We start from the raw sequence: 19,553 nt of genomic DNA on the forward strand, positions 1-19,553 counted from the left end.
GTCTTTCGTAAATAGAAGACTAAAATCAAACAATAATTTTTTTTTCTTTAAAAATGAAAGTAAACTTGTTGACCTATTTTTTTTTTTTCTTTTTCATGAAATCTTACTAAAACTTAAAAATGAAAGTAAACTTGTTGGCGTGTTTCCCACGAATTTCGTTACTTTTTCTTTTTCACTTGAGTTTAATTTTCAACATCGAGTAAAGTTCATTTTTTATATATATTTGTAAAAACGAAATTTTTGAAAAAGCAAAAAAAAAAAAAAAGGAGAGAAAAAATGTTTTTTGTCTGGTCTTTATGTGGAGTCTTTACAATAGCAGCACTTTTTCTCATTTATGACATTATTCAGATAAAAATTAACAATAAACGTCTGCAACAGGTAATTTTAAATTTTTCATTTTCGGGCCAGGTCATTTTACAACTGAAATCGAATATTCCCTCGGTTTTGCTTTATTTTATTTTACTTTTTATTTATGTTTATTCATTTATATTTTTGGTCCTTGGTTCGACAGATCGTTTATTTTTAATATGTGAGTTTAAGCAAAAAGAATAGTACTTACATAATTGCCATGTCGAAAATAGGGTAAATTGTTAGATTAAGCCCACCTCCACAATTTTCTTTTATATGGCGACTTGTAAAGGTTTTCGACTATGCTGAATACAAAAATCGCATTGAAATTTTGCAGAAATAAGTACTTATCGAGATATCAAAAGTTGTATTATGCACTGTATTCTTTGGTGACCATCTTTTTTATGCGCGTGCAGTAGTGGTGTTATTCATAGATGAGTAGATTTGTTTATGCCGCGCGCACGCGCGTAAAAAAGATGGCCGCCAAAGAATACAATGCATAATACAACTTTTTATATCCCGATAACTACTTATTTCTGCAAAATTTCAATGCGATGTTCGTATTCAGCATAGTCGAAAACTTTTCTAAGTTGTCATTTAAAAGAAAAGGAGGTGGGTGGACCTAATCTAAAAAAAATACCGAAAATAATAATATACTTGTACAGTTTAATCAAGACATTTAAAAAAAAAAAAAATGAAAATATCGAAAAAAGTTTATATTGTTCGTATCCGTTATGGAACGAAGTTCTCCGGAAAAAAAAAATCACTTAATTTCATCAAGTATTTTTTTTTTTTTTTTTTTTTTTTTTTTTACATTTTGTTATGATACCGAGCAAAAGGTTCGATTTTTAGGAAGAAAAGCTAGTATTAAAGATGGGGAGGGAGTGTGGGTGCTTTAACTGGAGTTATCTCCCCGTGGCGTGTTAAAAATTTCCATAATGGCTGACTTCTCAACACGCTCTCATAAAAACATGTTTTTCCACTGTAAATAAAAACAAAAAAACTACTCGATCAAATTAAATGAAATTTTTTTTTTCGGAGATCCAGTCCAAAACGGATACGTACAATATAACCTTTTTTCGATATTTTCATTTTTTAATGTCTTGATTAAACTGTACAAGTACCATATATTAAAAAATTACGAAAATTCATGAAGTAGAACAACAAACTGCTATTGTGTTTTCAGTAAAAATGTCTATCACTAACGGCTACAACAAAACGTCATCCATTAAAGTAACGAAAACGGATATCCCTTGTATTCGGAATCTTCAAGGTGTTTGCATCTAGGGATAATGCTGACGCTTCTACACTATAAGGACGAACTTTCGGAAATCGTAATACTGAATTTCACATGAAAACAATGGTATCTACGTAATCCTCGTATTTTAAAGATGATTATATAACAAAATTACGACAATCGGAAAATTATGGGTGATTCTTCTTTTCTGGGACGCCAGGACGCCAGCTCGCCAAAAAGTACGCCACGGGCCGAATTTCATTCCGTCATAAAAACAACTTTCTACAGAAAAAAAACTTATTTTGTACACTTTTATCTCGCGAATAAACATGAAATTATATATTAAAAACCGTGTTTATTATTTTTAGGGTGATTCTTTTCTGGGACGCCGCGACGCCAGGACTCCAACTCGCCAAAAAGTACGCCACGGGCCAAATTTCATTCCGTCATGAAAACAAATTTATACAGAAAAAACAACAACTTGTTTTTACACTTTTTTCTCGCGATTAAACATGAAATTATATATTGAAAACCGCGTTTATTATTTTTAATATCCAACAACGGAGTGGAAGTCAATAATTCCGATTTTAAAACAAAACTAATTTTTAAATTTCTGTTTGGCGTACTCATGAATTATTTTTTCTAAAGAATAAAATTGAATAAAGTTTATTTTTACAAGAATGTTCAGAGATTTTCCTATCAAATAAGCATAAATTATATAGGAAAACCCGCGTTTATTATTTGTATGAAGTTGTTTTGTTTTTTTGTTTTGTTTCTTAAACGAAACTGACTTCATACGCGGGGTATAATTTTGATTTTTTTTTAAATAATAAACGCGGTTTTTCCTATATATTTTTTATGCTTATTTGCTAGGTAAATGCCTAAACATTCTTGTAAAAACAACCTTTATTCAATTCTATTCTTTAGAAAAAATAATTCATGAGTACGTCAAAGACAATTTTATCAAACCAAGTCACTTTCGTTTAAGGAAAAAAAAAAGGAAGTCAACTTCATACCGATGTAAAATTTGAAATTTTTTAAAATAATAAACTCGGTTTTTCATATGTATTTTTATGCTTATTTGCTAGGTAAATGTGTAAACATTCATGTAAAAATAAATTTTATTCAATTTTATTCTTAAAAAAAAAAAATAATTCATGAGTACGCCAAACACAATTTAATCAAACCAAGTCACTTTCGTTTAAGGAAAAAAAAAGGAAGTCAACCGATACCGATGTATAATTTGAAATTTTTTAAAATAATAAACGTGGTTTTTCCTATATATTTTTGGTAAAATCCATTGAAAGCGGTCGGTGGTTCTATGAGAAAATAAAGCTGTGTACGCATTATAAATGTTTCTTTTCTGTGTCTTATGTTATACATTAGTACATTAGGGGTCATTTCGAGTTAAAAGTTTATTTACTGCACTCATCTGGACTAAAGAAAATCATGATTTAAATGTGTATGTCTCGTCTAAATAACTAACGATAATTCTCTGATATGGTCGACAAGACGGGTGATCAAAAATCAGATCGAGCGTACCGCAAAACGAAATGAGATCAAATGAGGTCTCATTTCGTTAGTCTCATTTCGTTTTCCGGTACGCGGTACGCTCGATCTGATTTTTTGATCACCCGTCTTGTCGGCCATATTAGATATTCATCATTAGTTATTTAAACGAGACATACACATTTAAATCATGATTTTCTCTAGTCCAGATGAGTGCAGTAAATAAACTTTTAACTCGAAATGACCCCTAATGTACTAATGTATAACATAAGACACAGAAAAGAAACATTTATAATGCGTACACAGCTTTATTTTCTCATCCACCGACCGCTTTCAATGGATTTTACCATATATTTTTATGGGTGCCCGGAAAACTCGTCCCGGGAAAACTCGTCTCGGGAAAACTCGTCTCGGGAAAACTCGTCTCCGGAAAACTCGTCTCGGGAAAACTCGTCCCCTTTCGCTAGGTAGGAAAACTGGTCCCTTATTGAATAAATATCGATTAAAAACACATTTTATGATCGTTCTTGAAGGAGAAATTGTTTTTTTTAAAATAGACTATAGCCCCCCCCCATAATATTAAAAAAAAAATTTTTTTACTTGTTTGATGTTTTTGTTTTTTTTTAAATAAAATCGATTTTCTAAGTGTCCGTTTTCTACCTAACTGGCTAAGTTCTTAGTGGTTTCACTTATTTTAAAGCGTTTATTATGTTCATAAACGAGACCGCATATTTTTTTATATTAATATAAAAAGAATTTACTTATTTACTGTTGTTATAAAAGGGTAAAATCGATTTGGGTTTGTATTACTGTACACATAGATTCGAAAAAATTGTCAAAAAACAAATATATAACAAATAAATGTTATCAAAGGCAAGATAAGTTACTTTCCTACCAAACTGGATATATTTTTCGTGTTTTTATTCAATGTAACATGTTTATTCAGCTCGAAAAACATACAGTGTTTACCGATGTATTGGACAATTCAAAATAGCGGCCGACTCTCTCTTAAACACAGTAAGTTCGGGAATAGGTGTTATAAATAATAAACTAGACAAAATACTATTAAAAAAACACCGAATATATGTCAACCTATGTCACGGTAATATATATTGAGCGAATTTCTAACAGTATTTTGTCTAGTTTATTATTTTTCGAATCTATGTGTACAGTAATACAAACCAAAATTTTAATATTTTTTTAAATATAATTTAGAGAGGGGGGGGGTTATATCTCCCTCGGAAAAACAACCAACAAAAAATGAAATTAAAAAGATTCTTGATAAACGATAGCGGAGTTTTCAATAAAATTGATTAATAAATTTATTTAGTGATTACTTTTTCTCTTAATGATTGATTTTAGAATTTTGAAGTAAAAATTAAAAAAATTAAAAATGAGTTAACGAGAGATTGTTAGCACATGGCATCTCTCGCGCCAAAAAAATATTTCGCTTTTGATTTATTAGTTAATTTTTGCAAAATTTGACAGGACGGCAATAAATGTTGATAATTGATAAAATTATAATTTTAAATAACGCATGAGTGCATTTGGTATGAGAGAAAACAAAAACATAACAACAAAAAACTATCATAATTAAAAAACCAAAACAAAAAAGTAACGCTCCCAGTTTTTAATTTTTTTGTTTTGTTTTTTTATTATTGTTTTTATGACTCCAAAAAACATCGTTAAAATAAGAACCAAAAATTTTTTTAATTAACTTTGTATGAACATAATAAACGCTTTAAAATAAGTGAAACCACTAAGAACTTAGCCAGTTAGGTAGAAAAAAAAACAAAAAAAAAACATTAAACAAATAAAAATATTTTTTAAAAATATTATGGGGGGGGGCTATAGTCTATTTTAAAAAGCAATATCTCCTTCAAGAACGATCATAAAATGTGTTTTCAATCGATATTTATTCAATACGGGACCAGTTTTCCTACCTAGCGAAAGGGGACGAGTTTTCCCGAGACGAGTTTTCCGGAGACGAGTTTTCCCGAGACGAGTTTTCCCGAGACGAGTTTTCCCGGGACGAGTTTTCCTAAATTCATTTTTATGCTTATTTGCTAGGTAAATGTGTAAACATTCTTGTAAAAATAAACTTTATTCAATTTTATTCTTTAGAAAAAATAATTCATGAGTACGCCAAACAGAGATTTATCAAAAAGATTAGTTTTGTTTTAAAATCGGAATTATTGACTTCCACTCCGTTGTTGGATATTAAAAATAATAAACGCGGTTTTCAATATATAATTTCATGTTTAATCGCGAGAAAAAAGTGTAAAAATAAGGTTTTTTTTTCTGTAGAAATTTGTTTTCATGACGGAATGAAATTTGGCCCGTGACGTACTTTTTGGCGAGCTGGCGTCCCGGCGTCCCAGAAAAGAATCACCGGAAAATTATTTATTAAAGAAAATAAAAAATAGAAATTGATGAAAACGATCGTAAGACAGAGGACAGTTCAAAAGGGGGGGTACTTTTCCGTTTCAATTTAAACAAGATGACCGCAATCAATGCTAAGACGATTAAAGTTTTTTTTTTTTTTTTAATAATTTAGTAATATTCACGTAATTTCGACTGCATAATTTGGAAGCTACCATTGTAACTTATTAGAATTGACAAAAAAAAAAAGAAAAAAAATCGGTAGAAACCATTTTTTTTTAATCTGGACTACAAAATTTCGCCCCAATGGTGTAGAAGCGTCAAAATGCCACTTCTCCCCAGGCTTATGCAAAGGGTTGTTGTACCTATTTACTATGCCTCCCCACGGGACAGAGTTAGACACCAGGGTCGTTTTTTAACGTGGAGAAAAGGTACAAAAATAAAAATTGTCTCAGTCGTGAAGGATTTCTCCTCCAACGAAAGAGAACAAGAAATAGAAGTGCAGCATCTGAAGAAAAGATACTACACTTTGATCTCGTCCCGAAGGTTTTTATATACGCATATTCGATTGAATTTTTAGTTAACCAATCAGCTTCTTAGTTTCCACTGCTCCCTTCTTAATCAGCCAATGGGCAGGCACCTGCAGAACAAAAGCCCAGTTGACCTTATGCTGGGCCTTTGTTCTGTAACTTACTATCTAGCTCTACCTATGTATTGAGCACTGCTGAAGTAAATACTTAGTTTACGCATAAAATTATACTTTCGTATATTAATTTATGTGATTAAATGAATATATATATATATATATATATATATATATCAGGAATTTTCTTTTAAAAACAATACAATGTATTTTTTTTTATTTTTCTTACGTGCCATGATGTCCTTTGGCAGAGTTTGTTGGTCGAAGTAGAGAGTGTGTATTGTCAGTCCAGTGGGTGGCGCCATCTAAGTGCGAATGGGTAGTTTAGTAGTAATCCACTTTTTAGAAGCATGGGGAAAACGACATCATGGCACGTAAGAAAATAAAAATAAAAAAATACATTGTATTGTTTTAAAAAGAAAATTCCTGATGAAGGCTTATAAGCCGAAAATTTGAAACTTTAAACAAATATTTTGTTTATTTAAAAAATACAGATACGCATGTGGTTGTCTTTCTAATCTCATATTTCGAATATATATATATATATATATATATATATATATATATATTATATTAGTGATGGGACAATTCCAATATTTTTCCGATTCCGATACAATTACCGATTCCTTACTAAATTCCTGATTCTGATTCTTTATAAATCCCTAAATATTTACTATAAAGTTGTTATTTTTTCCGATTACCGTAAAAACACATGTAACTTGTGCATATATTTTCTCAAACGTGAAAATACACTTGTGGGTGTAATCTGTAGATTTTATTTCGACTGGTTGTTTAAAATATATTAATATTTAGTATTATATAATTACTACCAACTGCAGAAGATTTTGTTTTAAACAAAATCAAATAAAGAAGAAACAAAGGAATCGTTTTGGCACCGGAAAAATGTTTCTGATTCCGATACCGGTTCCAGTATCCCAAAAAATTATGATTTTTCTGATTACCGATTCCGATTAATCGTCCCAACACTAATAAATATATGTATATATATATATATATATATATATATATATATATATATATATATATATATATATATATATCAATCAATAAGGGTTTTATCACTCAATGAGGAACTCCCCCCACCCCTGGACTTTAGACATCTATCTCTGTCCCGAGCTATCCACTGCCATATGGGACCCATATGTTGTATCAGGTTGCTCTTCCATCTCGTTCTTGGTCTTCCCTTTGGTCTCTTATGCTTACGAGGTGCCCATTCCGTTTTCCTGATGGACAATCAGTTGCCATGCTGTCTGGTTACATGACCTGCCCATCTGTGTTTCGATGTTTTGATGACAGTATTGATGTCAATAACTCTTGTTTGTTGGCAGATCCAGATGTTTGTCTTTCTGTCCTGTAGAGTGATGCCTAACATTATCCTCTCCATCTTCCTTTGTGCCACTGCCAATATTTCACTTTGGCAAGTTGTCAGGGCCCATGTTTCACTACCGTAAATTATCACAAATAGTATATATTCATTGAAGATCTTTCCTTTGATTGACATATTTGATTTTCGGCTTCTCGTTATATTCTGCACATCCCAATGCTATCCTTCTCATTATCTCAGGGAGAAGATCTTCATCTTTCGTAATTTTCTTTCCCAAGTGGATGTAGCTTTCAACTTCTTCAAAGGTCTTTCATCAACAATTATTGGCGACTTGGCAGCGTGATGGTTTAACATCACCTTGATCTTCCCAAAATGCATGTTGAGTTCAACCGGTTTGCTCTTAGAGTAGATGTCATTTAGAATGTGATTTAGTTCCTGAGAAGACTGTGTCATCAGTACTATATCATCAGTGAAGATGAGATGTGACAGGTGTTCGCCATCGATGTTGACTCCTCTAGCCTCCCACCTTAATCTGACTGATGATTGCATACTGGAGACAGGTTGTGAAGAGTTTTGGGAAGATGTTGTCACCTTGTCTTGCTTCCCTCTCCAGCTTGATCTTGTTGCTGTCACGATGGAGCTTTAAAATAGAGGTAGCGCCACTGTACAGGACTTTCAGCAAGGTAATGTATGTAGAGTCAACTCCTTGGTTCTCAAAGACAGTGAACAGTGGATCAAACTCTATAGAGTTGAAAGCCTTTTCATAATCCACAAAAGCAAAGCACAGTGGAATCTTGTATTCATTGGCTTTCTTTTGCAGTTGACTGACAGCCTGAATATGGTCGATGGTGGAGTAACCTGCTCTGAAACCTGCTTGTTCTCACGGTTGATAACTGTCTAGTGTCCCTAGCATACGTCTTAGCAAGACTTGAGAGAATACCTTTATGTCACTGGTAGAAGCTGATTGGCTAATAGTTCTTAATATCTGCAGTGTCTCCTTTCTTATGAATGATGATCACGGATGCATTCCTCTATTTATGTGGAACTTTTCCACTTGAGAGGCACTTATTAAACAGTCTTGTAAACATATCAACAATGGGTTCACCACCTCTCTGTAGTACTTCTGCAGTAACACCATCCTCTCCTGCAGCCTTGCCTGACTTCAGTCACCTAATAGCTTCTCTCGCTTCCAATGGGAGGATGGGTGGAGGATGTTCCTCAGATGTGTTCACTACATGAAGGGTTGGAGTGTGTCCTGGTTGTCTGGTGGCATAGAGGTTAGCATAGAACTTCTCACACCTTGAAACGATTCTGTCTAGGTCATGGATGAGAGTGCCATCTTCTTCTTTGAGATAGGTGATGTTGTTTCTGCTGAGATGCTGCCTTTTTTTTTGATGGACTTAATGCCTTTGTTTACTTCAAGGGCTTCTAGTATTGTTCATTGAAGTTTGAAATTTCTTTTGCCATTTCATGTCTCAGAGTCTTGCATCTCTCAATCTACTCGATGTACATTTGTGCCACCTCTTTTCATCTGTTGTCGTTTCTCTCTCAGCTGTTTTGTAATTGTTCACAGTTTGTCTGGTTTCTGTGGTTTGTATTGACCAGCTGTTTCCAGTGCGGCCTGGCTGATCTCTGATATCACTTTGTTGTAGTCAGTGTTTGGATCTTCTGATGTTGCTAGCGCCTCAAACCTGTTGGATAGTAGCAGCTGGAAGTGTGATGACTTGTCTGCTAGACCCTGGCTGTTTGGTTTCTTGTGTCGCTTGATACGCTTGTGGCCTGTTGGTAAGGAAGAAGTCAATTTCATTCTTTGTGGTGCCATTAGGGAATATCCAAGTCCAGCGTCTGTTTAGTTTTTTTCTTGAAGAACATATTCATGATCTTTAACTAGTGATGTTCTACAAAGTTAACAAGGGTGTCACCTCTGCTGTTCCTTGTTCGATAACCGTGTGGATCAAGACTTGATTCAAATGTATTTCCTATTCCAACCTTGGCATTGAAATCCCCCATTAGGGTGATGTGACTGGTTTTGCTGGTAAAAAGAAGTTCATCGATATCTTCATAGACCATCTCCACCTCTTCATCAGTATGGCCTGTTGTTGGAAGGTAAACCTGAATGACATTAATGAGGTATCCCTTGTTGATCCTGATGGTGAGCTGTGCCACTCTGTCTGAAACACCATTGAAGTTTGTAATGTTTCCTGCAATATTCTTGTTGGCCACAAAGGAGACCCCATTGTAGGAGGTGTTCCCACCCTTATAAAAAATGGTACTCTTGTAGAATTGGATCCGGATCTTCGGGAGTTACCGTCAATCATGGCTTGGGCTCAACCAACATTCAGTGAATTAAGCTGAACGTTGCTAAAATGTTGAAACGCTAAATAGTTTTTTTTTTTTTTGTTATTGTATTAAAAAATGTGAGATTTTAATTAATATTAGGGTGAGGTGGGGGGGGGGGGTTACTATACACAGATTCGAAAAAGTTGTCTAAAAACAAATAAACGAAAGCAAAGATAAGATACATTATGTTTCTACCTAATTGGATAATTTTTTAGTGTTTTTATTTAATGTAAAATGTTTAATTGGCTTGAGAAACTCCGTGTTTATCGATGTATTTGAAAAAGACGAATGGTCGCAGACTCTGTTGAATACGTTAAGTTTGGGAAAATCAGTTAAGAATTAAAAAACTATACAAAACAGTGTCAGACACCCACTGATTATATGTTATCGTGACATAGGCTGACATATTCGGTGGGTTTCTGACAGTATTTTGTATAGTTTTTTAGTTTCAAATCATTTTCTCAAACTTAACATCATCAACAGTGTCCACCACCATTTGTATTTTTCAAATACACTGATAAACACTGTTTTTTGAGCCGACTAAACATTACAGTAAATAAAACGGGTTTGTATTACTAAATACAGAAACGAAAAAGTTGTTGAAAAATAAATGTTATCAAAGGCAAGATAAGTTACTTTTCTACCTAACTGGATAAGATTTTAGTGTTTTTATTTAGTGTAAAATGTTTAATCGGTTTGAAAACATGTAGTGTTTATCAGTATATTTGAAAAATACAAATGACAGCAGACTGTGTTGAACATGATAAGTTTGGGAAAATGAGTTAAAACTAAAAAAACTATTCAAAATACTGTCAGGAACTCATTCAATATATTTTACCGTGACATAGGCAGACATGTATTTGGTAGTTTTTAACAGCATCTATAGTTTTTTAGTTTTAACTCATTTTCCCATACTTAACGTGTTTAACACAGGGTCAGCCACCATTTGTAATTTTCAAATATAGCAGTAAACGCTATGTTTTTCGAGCTGAATAAACATTTTACATTGAAAAAAACTAAAATTATCCATTTTGGTAATAAAGTAACATATCTTACCTTTGATAATATTTGTTATACATTTATTTTTTGACAACTTTTTCGAATCTATATGTACAGTAGTACAAACCCAATAAAAACACTAAAAATTATTCAATTAAGTAGAAAAGTAACTTATATTGCCTTTGAAAATATTTACTTGTTATATATTTGTTTTAGTTGACAACTTTTTCAAGTCTTTGTGCAAGTACAAACCTGAAGGTGGTATTTTTCTGTCTAATTTTATTTTTAGTACCACGCTTAAATTTAAATTTCACAATATCTTTTTTTAGGGAGGTATTTTTTTTTACATTAGGTCCACCGCCACAATTTTCGACTATGCTGAATAAGAAAATCTCATTTAAAATTTGCAGAGGCAATTAGTTTTTGAGATATAAAGACCTATACTATGCACTATAATTCACTGACGGCCATGAATAAACACTCCCAACCTCCCCATATTAAGAACGGCTTTCGGAATAAACAACATCCATGCCTAACCACGTGTTTTAAGCTTTTACCTGTCTTTCATCTGTTAAAAACGGCTTTTGGAATAAATACCACCATTCTCCCCATGTTAAGAACGGCTTTCGGAATAAACACCCCCAACCTACTCATGTTAAAAATTGTGGAGGTGGACCTAATGTGAAAATGTACCTTTTGTTTTTTTAATAAATTGTTAGTTGAAAGCACAGAATACTGACAAAACACCATCCCCTCCCCTTGGTAAGAATGGCTGAAAAAATAACGGTTTTTTTGGTAGAAACTTTTCTGTATTTCACCTTACAATTTCTGGTGCTAATGCACTTACTGATCCGTGCTATTTTTTAAATCGTATTTCCAAGTTTAATTAAAGTTTTATGATATGTTTTTTTTATTCAATTTTAAGGTTAAAGTACAGAATAGGTACAAAACACCCTCCCTTCCCCATGTTAAGAATGGCTTTTAAAATAATGTTATTATTTCAGCATGGATTACTTTCTGCATGAATACCTAATATTTTTATTTTATTTTATTTTTTTTCAGCCATTCTTTCCGTAGAGAGGGGATGGTGTTTTGTAACTATTCTGTGCTTTTAACTAACAATTTATTATTAAAAAAAGATATCGTGAAATTATAAAGAAATAAAAAGATATTGTGAAAGTTGAATTTAACTTGAAAAAAAAAACAAACAATGTGAACGGCGCATTCAACATTGTAGCCGAAGCTTATTTGGCAATAAGGTCACGTTAGTCAATTAATGGGTTCTAATGCACTTACTGATCCACGCTATTTTTTTAAATCGTATTTCCAAGTTTAATTAAAGTTTTGTTTTTTTTTGGTATTTTTTAGATTAGGTCCACCTCCACAATTTTCTTTTCAATGAGGACTTTTATGTTTTCGACTATGCTGAATAGGGAAATCGCATTGAAATTTTGCAGAAATAAGTAGTTATCGAGATATAAATAGTTGTTTTATGCATTGTATTCTTTGGCAGCCATCTTTCTTACGCGCGTAGATTTGTTTATGACGCGTGCGCACGCGCGTAAAAAAGATGGCCGCCAGAGATTACAATGCATTATACAACTTTTTATATCTTGATAACTACTTATTTCTGAAAATTTCAATGCGATTTCTGTATTTAGCATAGTCGAAAACCTATAAAAGTCGTTATTTAAAAGAAAATTGTGGAGGTGGACCTAATCTAAAAATTTACCATTTTTTTAAATTCAATTGTAACAGAATAGGTACACAACACCCTCCCCTCCCCATGTTAAGAATGGCTTTTTAAATAATAACGTTATTTCAGCACGGATCAATAAGTGCATGAGTACCCAATTTCTTTAATAAAGAAAAAGCATTCATATTTTCTTATGTAAAAACAACTTCTGTAAAAAAAACAAACAAAAAAAACGTGTACTTTCAATTTTTGTTAAAGGTTTTCTTTAAAAAAACTACCATAAAAAAAGCAAAAAACAAAACATTAATCGGTACTCACGCAGAGAGGGATCCGTGCTGAAATAAGAACGTTATTATTTAAAAAGCCATTCTTAACATGGGGAGGGGAAGGGTGTTTTGTACCTAATCTGTACTTTAACCTTAAAATTGAATAAAAAAAACATATCATAAAACTTTAATTAAACATGGAAATACGATTTAAAAAATAGCGCGGATCACTCTCTGCATCAGCACCATTTTTTTTTGACAAAATTGAAAATACACTTTTTTCTTTGTTTTTTTTTTTTTTTTTACAGAAGTTGTTTTTACATAAGAAAATATGAATGCTTTTTCTTTATTAAAGAAATTGGGTACTCATGCACTTATTGATCCGTGCTGAAATAAGAATGCTATTATTTAAAAAGCCATTCTTAACATGGGGAGGGTGTTTTATACCTAATCTGTACTTTAACCTTACAATTGAATAAAAAAAAACATATAATAAAACTTTAATTAAACGTGGAAATACGATTTTAAAAAAATAGCGCTCATCACTCTCTGCATTAGCACCAAATATTATTTAAGCACGTTACCAATCCGTAAATTTTCTTCAAAAAAACCTATACTCTACCTAACAATTTTAAGGTCATATTTTCTTATATCGAAACAACTGTTTCAAAAAAAAAAACAAAGCCCCCCCCCCCCAAAAAAAAACAACTTCAACACAAACAAAAATCAAAGAAAACAACTTCGACTTCAACTCAAACGCAAGCGAGCAACTTTCTTTTTTTTTGCCTGATATAATAAAGAAAAAAAATTTTTAAATTACAAAATTTGGAAGATAAAAAATGAATTTAAAATTTAAAAATAGGGAATGTTTTTTTTTACTTATCGAGTAAACAGAAAATGAAATCTAATTCGCCTTGTCAAATCGTGGTGTATGAAATAAATTGAAACGGAAGTTCAGTTCTACCAACAAAAACAGGTCCGCAGTCAGAAAAATATTTTTATTTTATATAATATTTTTTATAATTGGCGATGTTTATTTATTTTAATAACACAGAAACATCCCTCGACTTTAAAGATGGATTGTCTGAAAATTTCAAATAAATTGGTAATGTAGAAATATGGTTTTATCGATTTTGAACGAACCAAGAATTACATTTATATATATATGTATACATATATATATATATATATATATATATTTATATATATATATTTATAAATATATATGTATATATATATATATATATATATATATATATATATATATATATATATATATATATATAAATTAAAAATTACAATTAAATTTAGCAAAATGATCCAAGATGGTAAAATTAAAGTATATTATAAATATTAAAGAATTAATATTAATAATTCTTTTAACTTTTTTGAAGTTATATGTTTGGATTTTACCGTCACTGGATTATTTATCTTCCACCAGACTATCCATTCATGTGTAATCACCTTTTTCTTCACCATATTCCCTCTGCTTCACTTTTTTTGTTTTCAAGTAAGATCTTTGACTTACTTGTTGTTTCATCAAATACTTTTGCATGCAAAATCCGATCCCGCATTTTGCTAATTCCTACCCTCTGATAAGAAGGAAAGTATTTCTTCGAAACTCCGTGGATTAAGGATTATCCACTTATCTAGTGTTTCCTTTTCAGATTAAATATGTTTTTAACTCATTTCAAAGTGTTTTTTAACATGTTTTATTAACTGTTTGCTCGTATATATATATATATATATATATATATATATATATATATATATATATATATATATATATATATATTGTGTGTGTGCATTTAGGAAGCATGTTTTTATTCAGACAAGTATTGCTAAATAGCACATCCATGTGAATGGTTCAACACAAAGCCTTTACCACTATAAACAAACTACCTGTGTAGATTTTGGACAACTTAGTTGCCTGAACCTTATATGTTTAGATTCGATGTGAGAGTTCATTTCATATATATTATTCTTACACCTACAGACATTAATGTTTTATACTTATGCAATCATAAGTGTAGGAAGTGATAATGACTGCTGGTCAGGAGATTTGTACCCAGTCACAAAGTTACCCTTGGCATCATAGGCTAGTATCTTGCCTCAAGGCCATTGAATAGAATTAAGTGTTTATAAATGCCAAATTGGTGGGCATACATAGTAAACAGTCAGAGAGTATCCAATGACCAGAAGTCTGAATGTTGCATTTGTGCTAAAGTTAATCGCTTTTTCCTTAATTCCCTAAAGAGGGCTCAACTTTTATTTCTTAAAGGAGCTTTATAACTATAGTACTTTTTAAATAAATATTAACAATTACTTTTAGATGGATAGAGGCATCTATTAGACCACACTGTAAGACCATTCGAGCTCTATCAGCTGTTAATCTATGGCCATAAAAACTGACCAGGATGTCTATTGGACTAGACATAATTTCTGTAAGATCTCAAGTAGTTTGCTTTTTCAGAACAAACCTTCGTTTGGGTTCTCCCCTTAACTGCATATTTTTCCCATTTTAGGCCTACCGTTTGTAGCATGCACTTATGCACCCAATCAACATTGAATGAGAATTTGTATGGAAAACATCAATTTTAAATACATTAAAAAGTAGTGTTTCTGAATTTTTGAGACGAGGATTGATAATTTGAATTATCTAGATTATTTGGACTAGTGTTCTCGTCTTCAGTATTATTCTCAAGGACACATGGCGTAACGGATAATGTAGTAAGTAAAAATCAGTTCTAAGTGACACTCTTCTGGAGGTTGAAGGTTCAATCCTCAGTGCAAGCGATACTAAGAATATAATTGCTTAAGATTATATAAAGAGCTGAGGAGCCACGCAACAAACCAACAACTTTATGGTGACCTACCACCAGTATCACTGAAAGTACAGCAGAGAAGGATGAGAGTGGCTGGTCACCGCATGAGACACAGCAAAGAGGAAGCTAGCAAGCTAGTTTTCTGGATACCAACAAATGGACACCCAAACCGTGGTAGAAGAAGAATGACCTACATTGACAACCTGCAGCAGGACATAGGATTGGAAAGTGTTCGGAACTTGCAAACTATCATGTGAGATCGAGAGAACTGCAGAAGTCATGCAGATTCGGTGGTGAAGCATCCTGAAAGACGACGGAGATGATGAGAGATACATAGAGTTCCATTTGAAATTTCGTGCAGATTTGTGAGTTTGGCAGAAAACTTCACAAATTCGACAAGATACATCTAAAGAAGGCCAAAGGTTATATCGGCTGAAACATCGTGAGAATAACACTGAAAATGAGAATAGTAATTCAAATGATCCAAATAATATGTGGGTAGTATGGGTATACGTCAATCTCCAGGACTGAATTTTATTTAGCACTTTATCCATTACGCCACAGGTCTTTGCAGACTTGAAGAAGGTTGGAGGTTACATCGATCAAAATGTTGTAAAAATAACGCTCAAGATGAGAACAATAGTCCAAATGGTTCAAATAATATGAAGTGTCTTGTGTAGTTCTATATTTTAAGTGGACACACGTAGACAAACACACAAACAACTGCCCTTTATATAATAGGATAGCCTAAAATAAAGCCTTCTTATTACTGAGTTTGATAAGATATACCTGAACAAGGTCGGAGGTTGCATCGACCGAAACGAATAATACTCCAGATAAGAACAATCGTCTGAATAATCCGAATAATTTAAAAAAAAAAACAATTAAATTAGAAAAAAAAAAAAAAAGTACCATTTCAGATAAACTTGTAATCCAGCATAATTATTATTTTTTTTTTTACTTTTTTAACATTAATTTTTATGCACTATTTTGTCTTCATTCACAGGGTCATGGAGGTAGGATTAATATACGTGGTAAGTTCAATTTAAACAATTTTAATTAAAAACGATGGAGGCAATGTTTTGTTTATTAATTTCTTAATAAAAAAAAAAGCCAATTATTTATTTATTGAAATTCTTTGAAATGAGTAATTTGTATATTTTATTTATTTGTGGACTATTATCCTCATCTTTATAGTTGTTGTTTCTTAACAACGTGGCGCAGCGGATAGAGACGTTGAATCTCTACAGTTTCAAGTGAGCATTGTCTGAAGATAGCGGTTTCAATCCTACCCAAAGCCAGCCAGAGGATTAGTTGGTCAAAATGTGGTGAGACGACAACAACTATGGAAGGCAGTAATTACTGAAGATACAGTTAAGAGATTCATCATTCTTATGCAGTCGCGGTTAACCACCTGACGAAGGTCAGAGGAATAGTTAGCTGAAACATCATAAAACAACAACTATAAAGATGAGGATAATAACCCGCAAATAAATAAATAAAAAAAAACAAAGCTTGAAGAAGCTAAAGATCATTTCCTTGTCGACCATAAAAAAATGAAAGCTGCTCTAATTATCAGCTAATTGGATTTAAAAGCAATCAAATGGTGTTTTACTTTCACAATAATCTAGTACTATTTGTGGCCACTTTTGACCTTATCATATAAGCAAGATGGTGGCGATTGGGAAAAAGGCAAATGAGATAGCAAAATTATATTTAACTACCGGGACCTGTGGAAATTCGACAGGGGACTCCTTCATCTCTATATAAATAAAATGAACTCATTTTTTCCCGTCTGATTTTGACATTAATAGGATTAAAAATCAAGACATTTCATGCAAATATAATATGCACAAACGGCAGAACAATATCTGAGGTGTGTTATAGGCTTATTATTTCTCAAATTCCTCGATAATCTTAGATTTCTATACTTTTTCTGCTGAGAAGTCACGGCCAAAATCGGTTAAGATCAATGGAAGTGGTAAAATATTTTCTCTCTAATAAATTCCTCCTCCCCCTGCCACCACTTAACACCGTTTGGGGATCGTTCACAAGGAACAGTTGAGAAGAGAACACCGGTTTGGCTTCGTAGTTCTTTCATGTGAAGTTATTTAAAATCATGAAACTAAGCTGCAGTGCTCTGTGGCGTAGTGGTTAGCGTGCTGAACAATTCACATTATATTTTCACGTTCGCGCCGACCTACTGTAGTCGTTTTTTTTTTTTTTTTTTTTTTTTCCCTAAACAACTGGAATGGACTTTTCTTGGTGGCTGAACTGTTAACGTTGCAGATGTTTTTTTTTTTTTTTTTTTCACACTTTATTTTCCTACTTTTACTCATGACTCCGGGTTTGATCCTTCCTACTTACCTACCATAAAATTTTTTAAAACTCCCCCCCCCCGTCCCGGAAACAAACACTCGGGCAACGCCGGGTACCCCCGCTAGTATGTAATATTCTTGAAAAAGATTTCTGCCTCAACAGAAAAATGTTCAACAAAATGTTTAACTCAAAAATTATTTTACCCAAAATTATTAATATTAAACTATAAAAAGGAAGATACTAGAATTAAAAAAAAGATAATATTTTATTTACACTCAATCAGATGTGCCTTATGCACTAATAAAAATGTAATCGGCATTTTGTTGCACTTTTTAAGATTTTAAATATTTATAAATTTTCTCATTATAAAAAACGATTATTATATTGATTATAATTTTTTTGACAGAAGAAATAAAATTAATTGCATACAAAACATTAGAAGAAAATTTTTTAAATCATCCAATTATATCAATAAATATTGTCAGATTTTGTAAATAAATTTTGTAAAAAATGATTATTTATTAAATTGATTTTAATTTTTTTAATTAAAAAAAAACGATTGAAATATTTAAAATCATTAAATTGTCAATATATTTTTTATATAAAAAAGGATTATTGGATTCTTTTTAAATTGCAAAACAAGAAACGATAACGAAAAAATTCAAAAACAGTAAATAATTAATAAATTTTGTCATAATAAAATTTCTGCACATACTACAGACATAATTTATGTATGGATTATAATGAAGTAAAACATGTTTTCTTAGCAATATTAATAAAACAATCGTTTTTTATGACAAAACTGAATAAATTCGCTGATTTTGGATTTTTTTAATGTCGTTTTTTTTTTTGCTTTTACAAATTAAGATTATCTAATAAACATATTTTTATCATGACAAAATTTATTGATAATTTACTGATTTTTAGATTTTTCTTATGATTTAAAATTTAGAATTCTTGATAAAATTATTTATAAAAAAAATAGATGACTGGAGCTCGAAACCGAAACCAAAACTTATGAAGAATTCTTGGTAAAATTACTTATGACAAGAAATGGAAATATATAAAAATTAAATGACTTGGATGTAAGTGTGACACAGAAAATAACACACATGTTATCGTATTAATTGGCCGCCTGGCATTGTCGGTTGTAAAATATGCGTAAATATTATATATTAATTAATACAGGTTTCTTATTTATTATTATAAACAGCAATACCGCAGGGATTAAACATAATGTTAAATTCCTTTAAAAACTGAATTAAAAACAACTGAAAGAAACTGAGACGTGTGCATGCGAGTATTATGTTTATTTCTTAACAGTTCAAATCTTGTAAGTAAAAAAATACTCGAGCTGAGATTAAAACCAAAACCTAAAGACAGTGAGTCAAATATGATAACCATTAAACCAGCTTGCCACGATCTTTAAAAAGTGTTTTCAAACCTGCTTATTCTTAACAAAAGGAAGATGTCATGTTTCATGACCGTGCATACACAACCGTGAAACAGTTGACAAACAGATAAACATTTGATGACCCCCACGTACCAATGTTTCAATTTTGACCTCTAACAGCCCTTTTTTCTGAATGAAAACCAATTAAAAAGTTTTCCACGTGTCTGAATACCCTTTATATCAAATTCAAG

General features: G+C 31.8%; 2 protein-coding genes across 15 annotated transcripts in view; one reads left to right on the plus strand and one right to left on the minus strand.

Moving 5' to 3' along the window:
- The window catches only part of LOC145252597 (uncharacterized), a 103,772-nt gene extending 102,975 nt beyond the window's left edge, over positions 1 to 797 (minus strand). For all 9 annotated transcript variants that reach the window (XM_080112285.1, XM_080112287.1, XM_080112291.1 and 6 more), the window contains exon 1: positions 560 to 797. In XM_080112285.1, coding sequence (XP_079968411.1) covers positions 560 to 570 — 11 coding nt within the window. In that variant the 5' untranslated portion in view covers positions 571 to 797. The remainder of the gene's footprint in view (positions 1 to 559) is intronic.
- LOC145252596 (uncharacterized) overlaps positions 107 to 19,553 on the plus strand; it is a 109,358-nt gene continuing 89,911 nt past the window's right edge. For 3 of the 6 annotated variants that reach the window (XR_013863625.1, XM_080112282.1, XM_080112279.1), the window contains exons 1-2: positions 107 to 378; positions 16,597 to 16,624. Coding sequence is in view for 5 of the 6 variants with exons in the window: in XM_080112282.1 (XP_079968408.1) it covers positions 277 to 378; positions 16,597 to 16,624 (130 nt within the window). In the remaining variant the exon portion in view is untranslated. The remainder of the gene's footprint in view (positions 379 to 16,596; positions 16,625 to 19,553) is intronic. The other 3 variants (XM_080112278.1, XM_080112280.1, XM_080112281.1) reach the window with 2 other exon arrangements.

The sequence above is a fragment of the Euprymna scolopes genome, chromosome 29 (assembly GCF_053919585.1).
Source record: "Euprymna scolopes isolate OS-2025 chromosome 29, ASM5391958v1, whole genome shotgun sequence".
NCBI classification, from domain to species: domain Eukaryota; kingdom Metazoa; phylum Mollusca; class Cephalopoda; order Sepiida; family Sepiolidae; genus Euprymna; species Euprymna scolopes.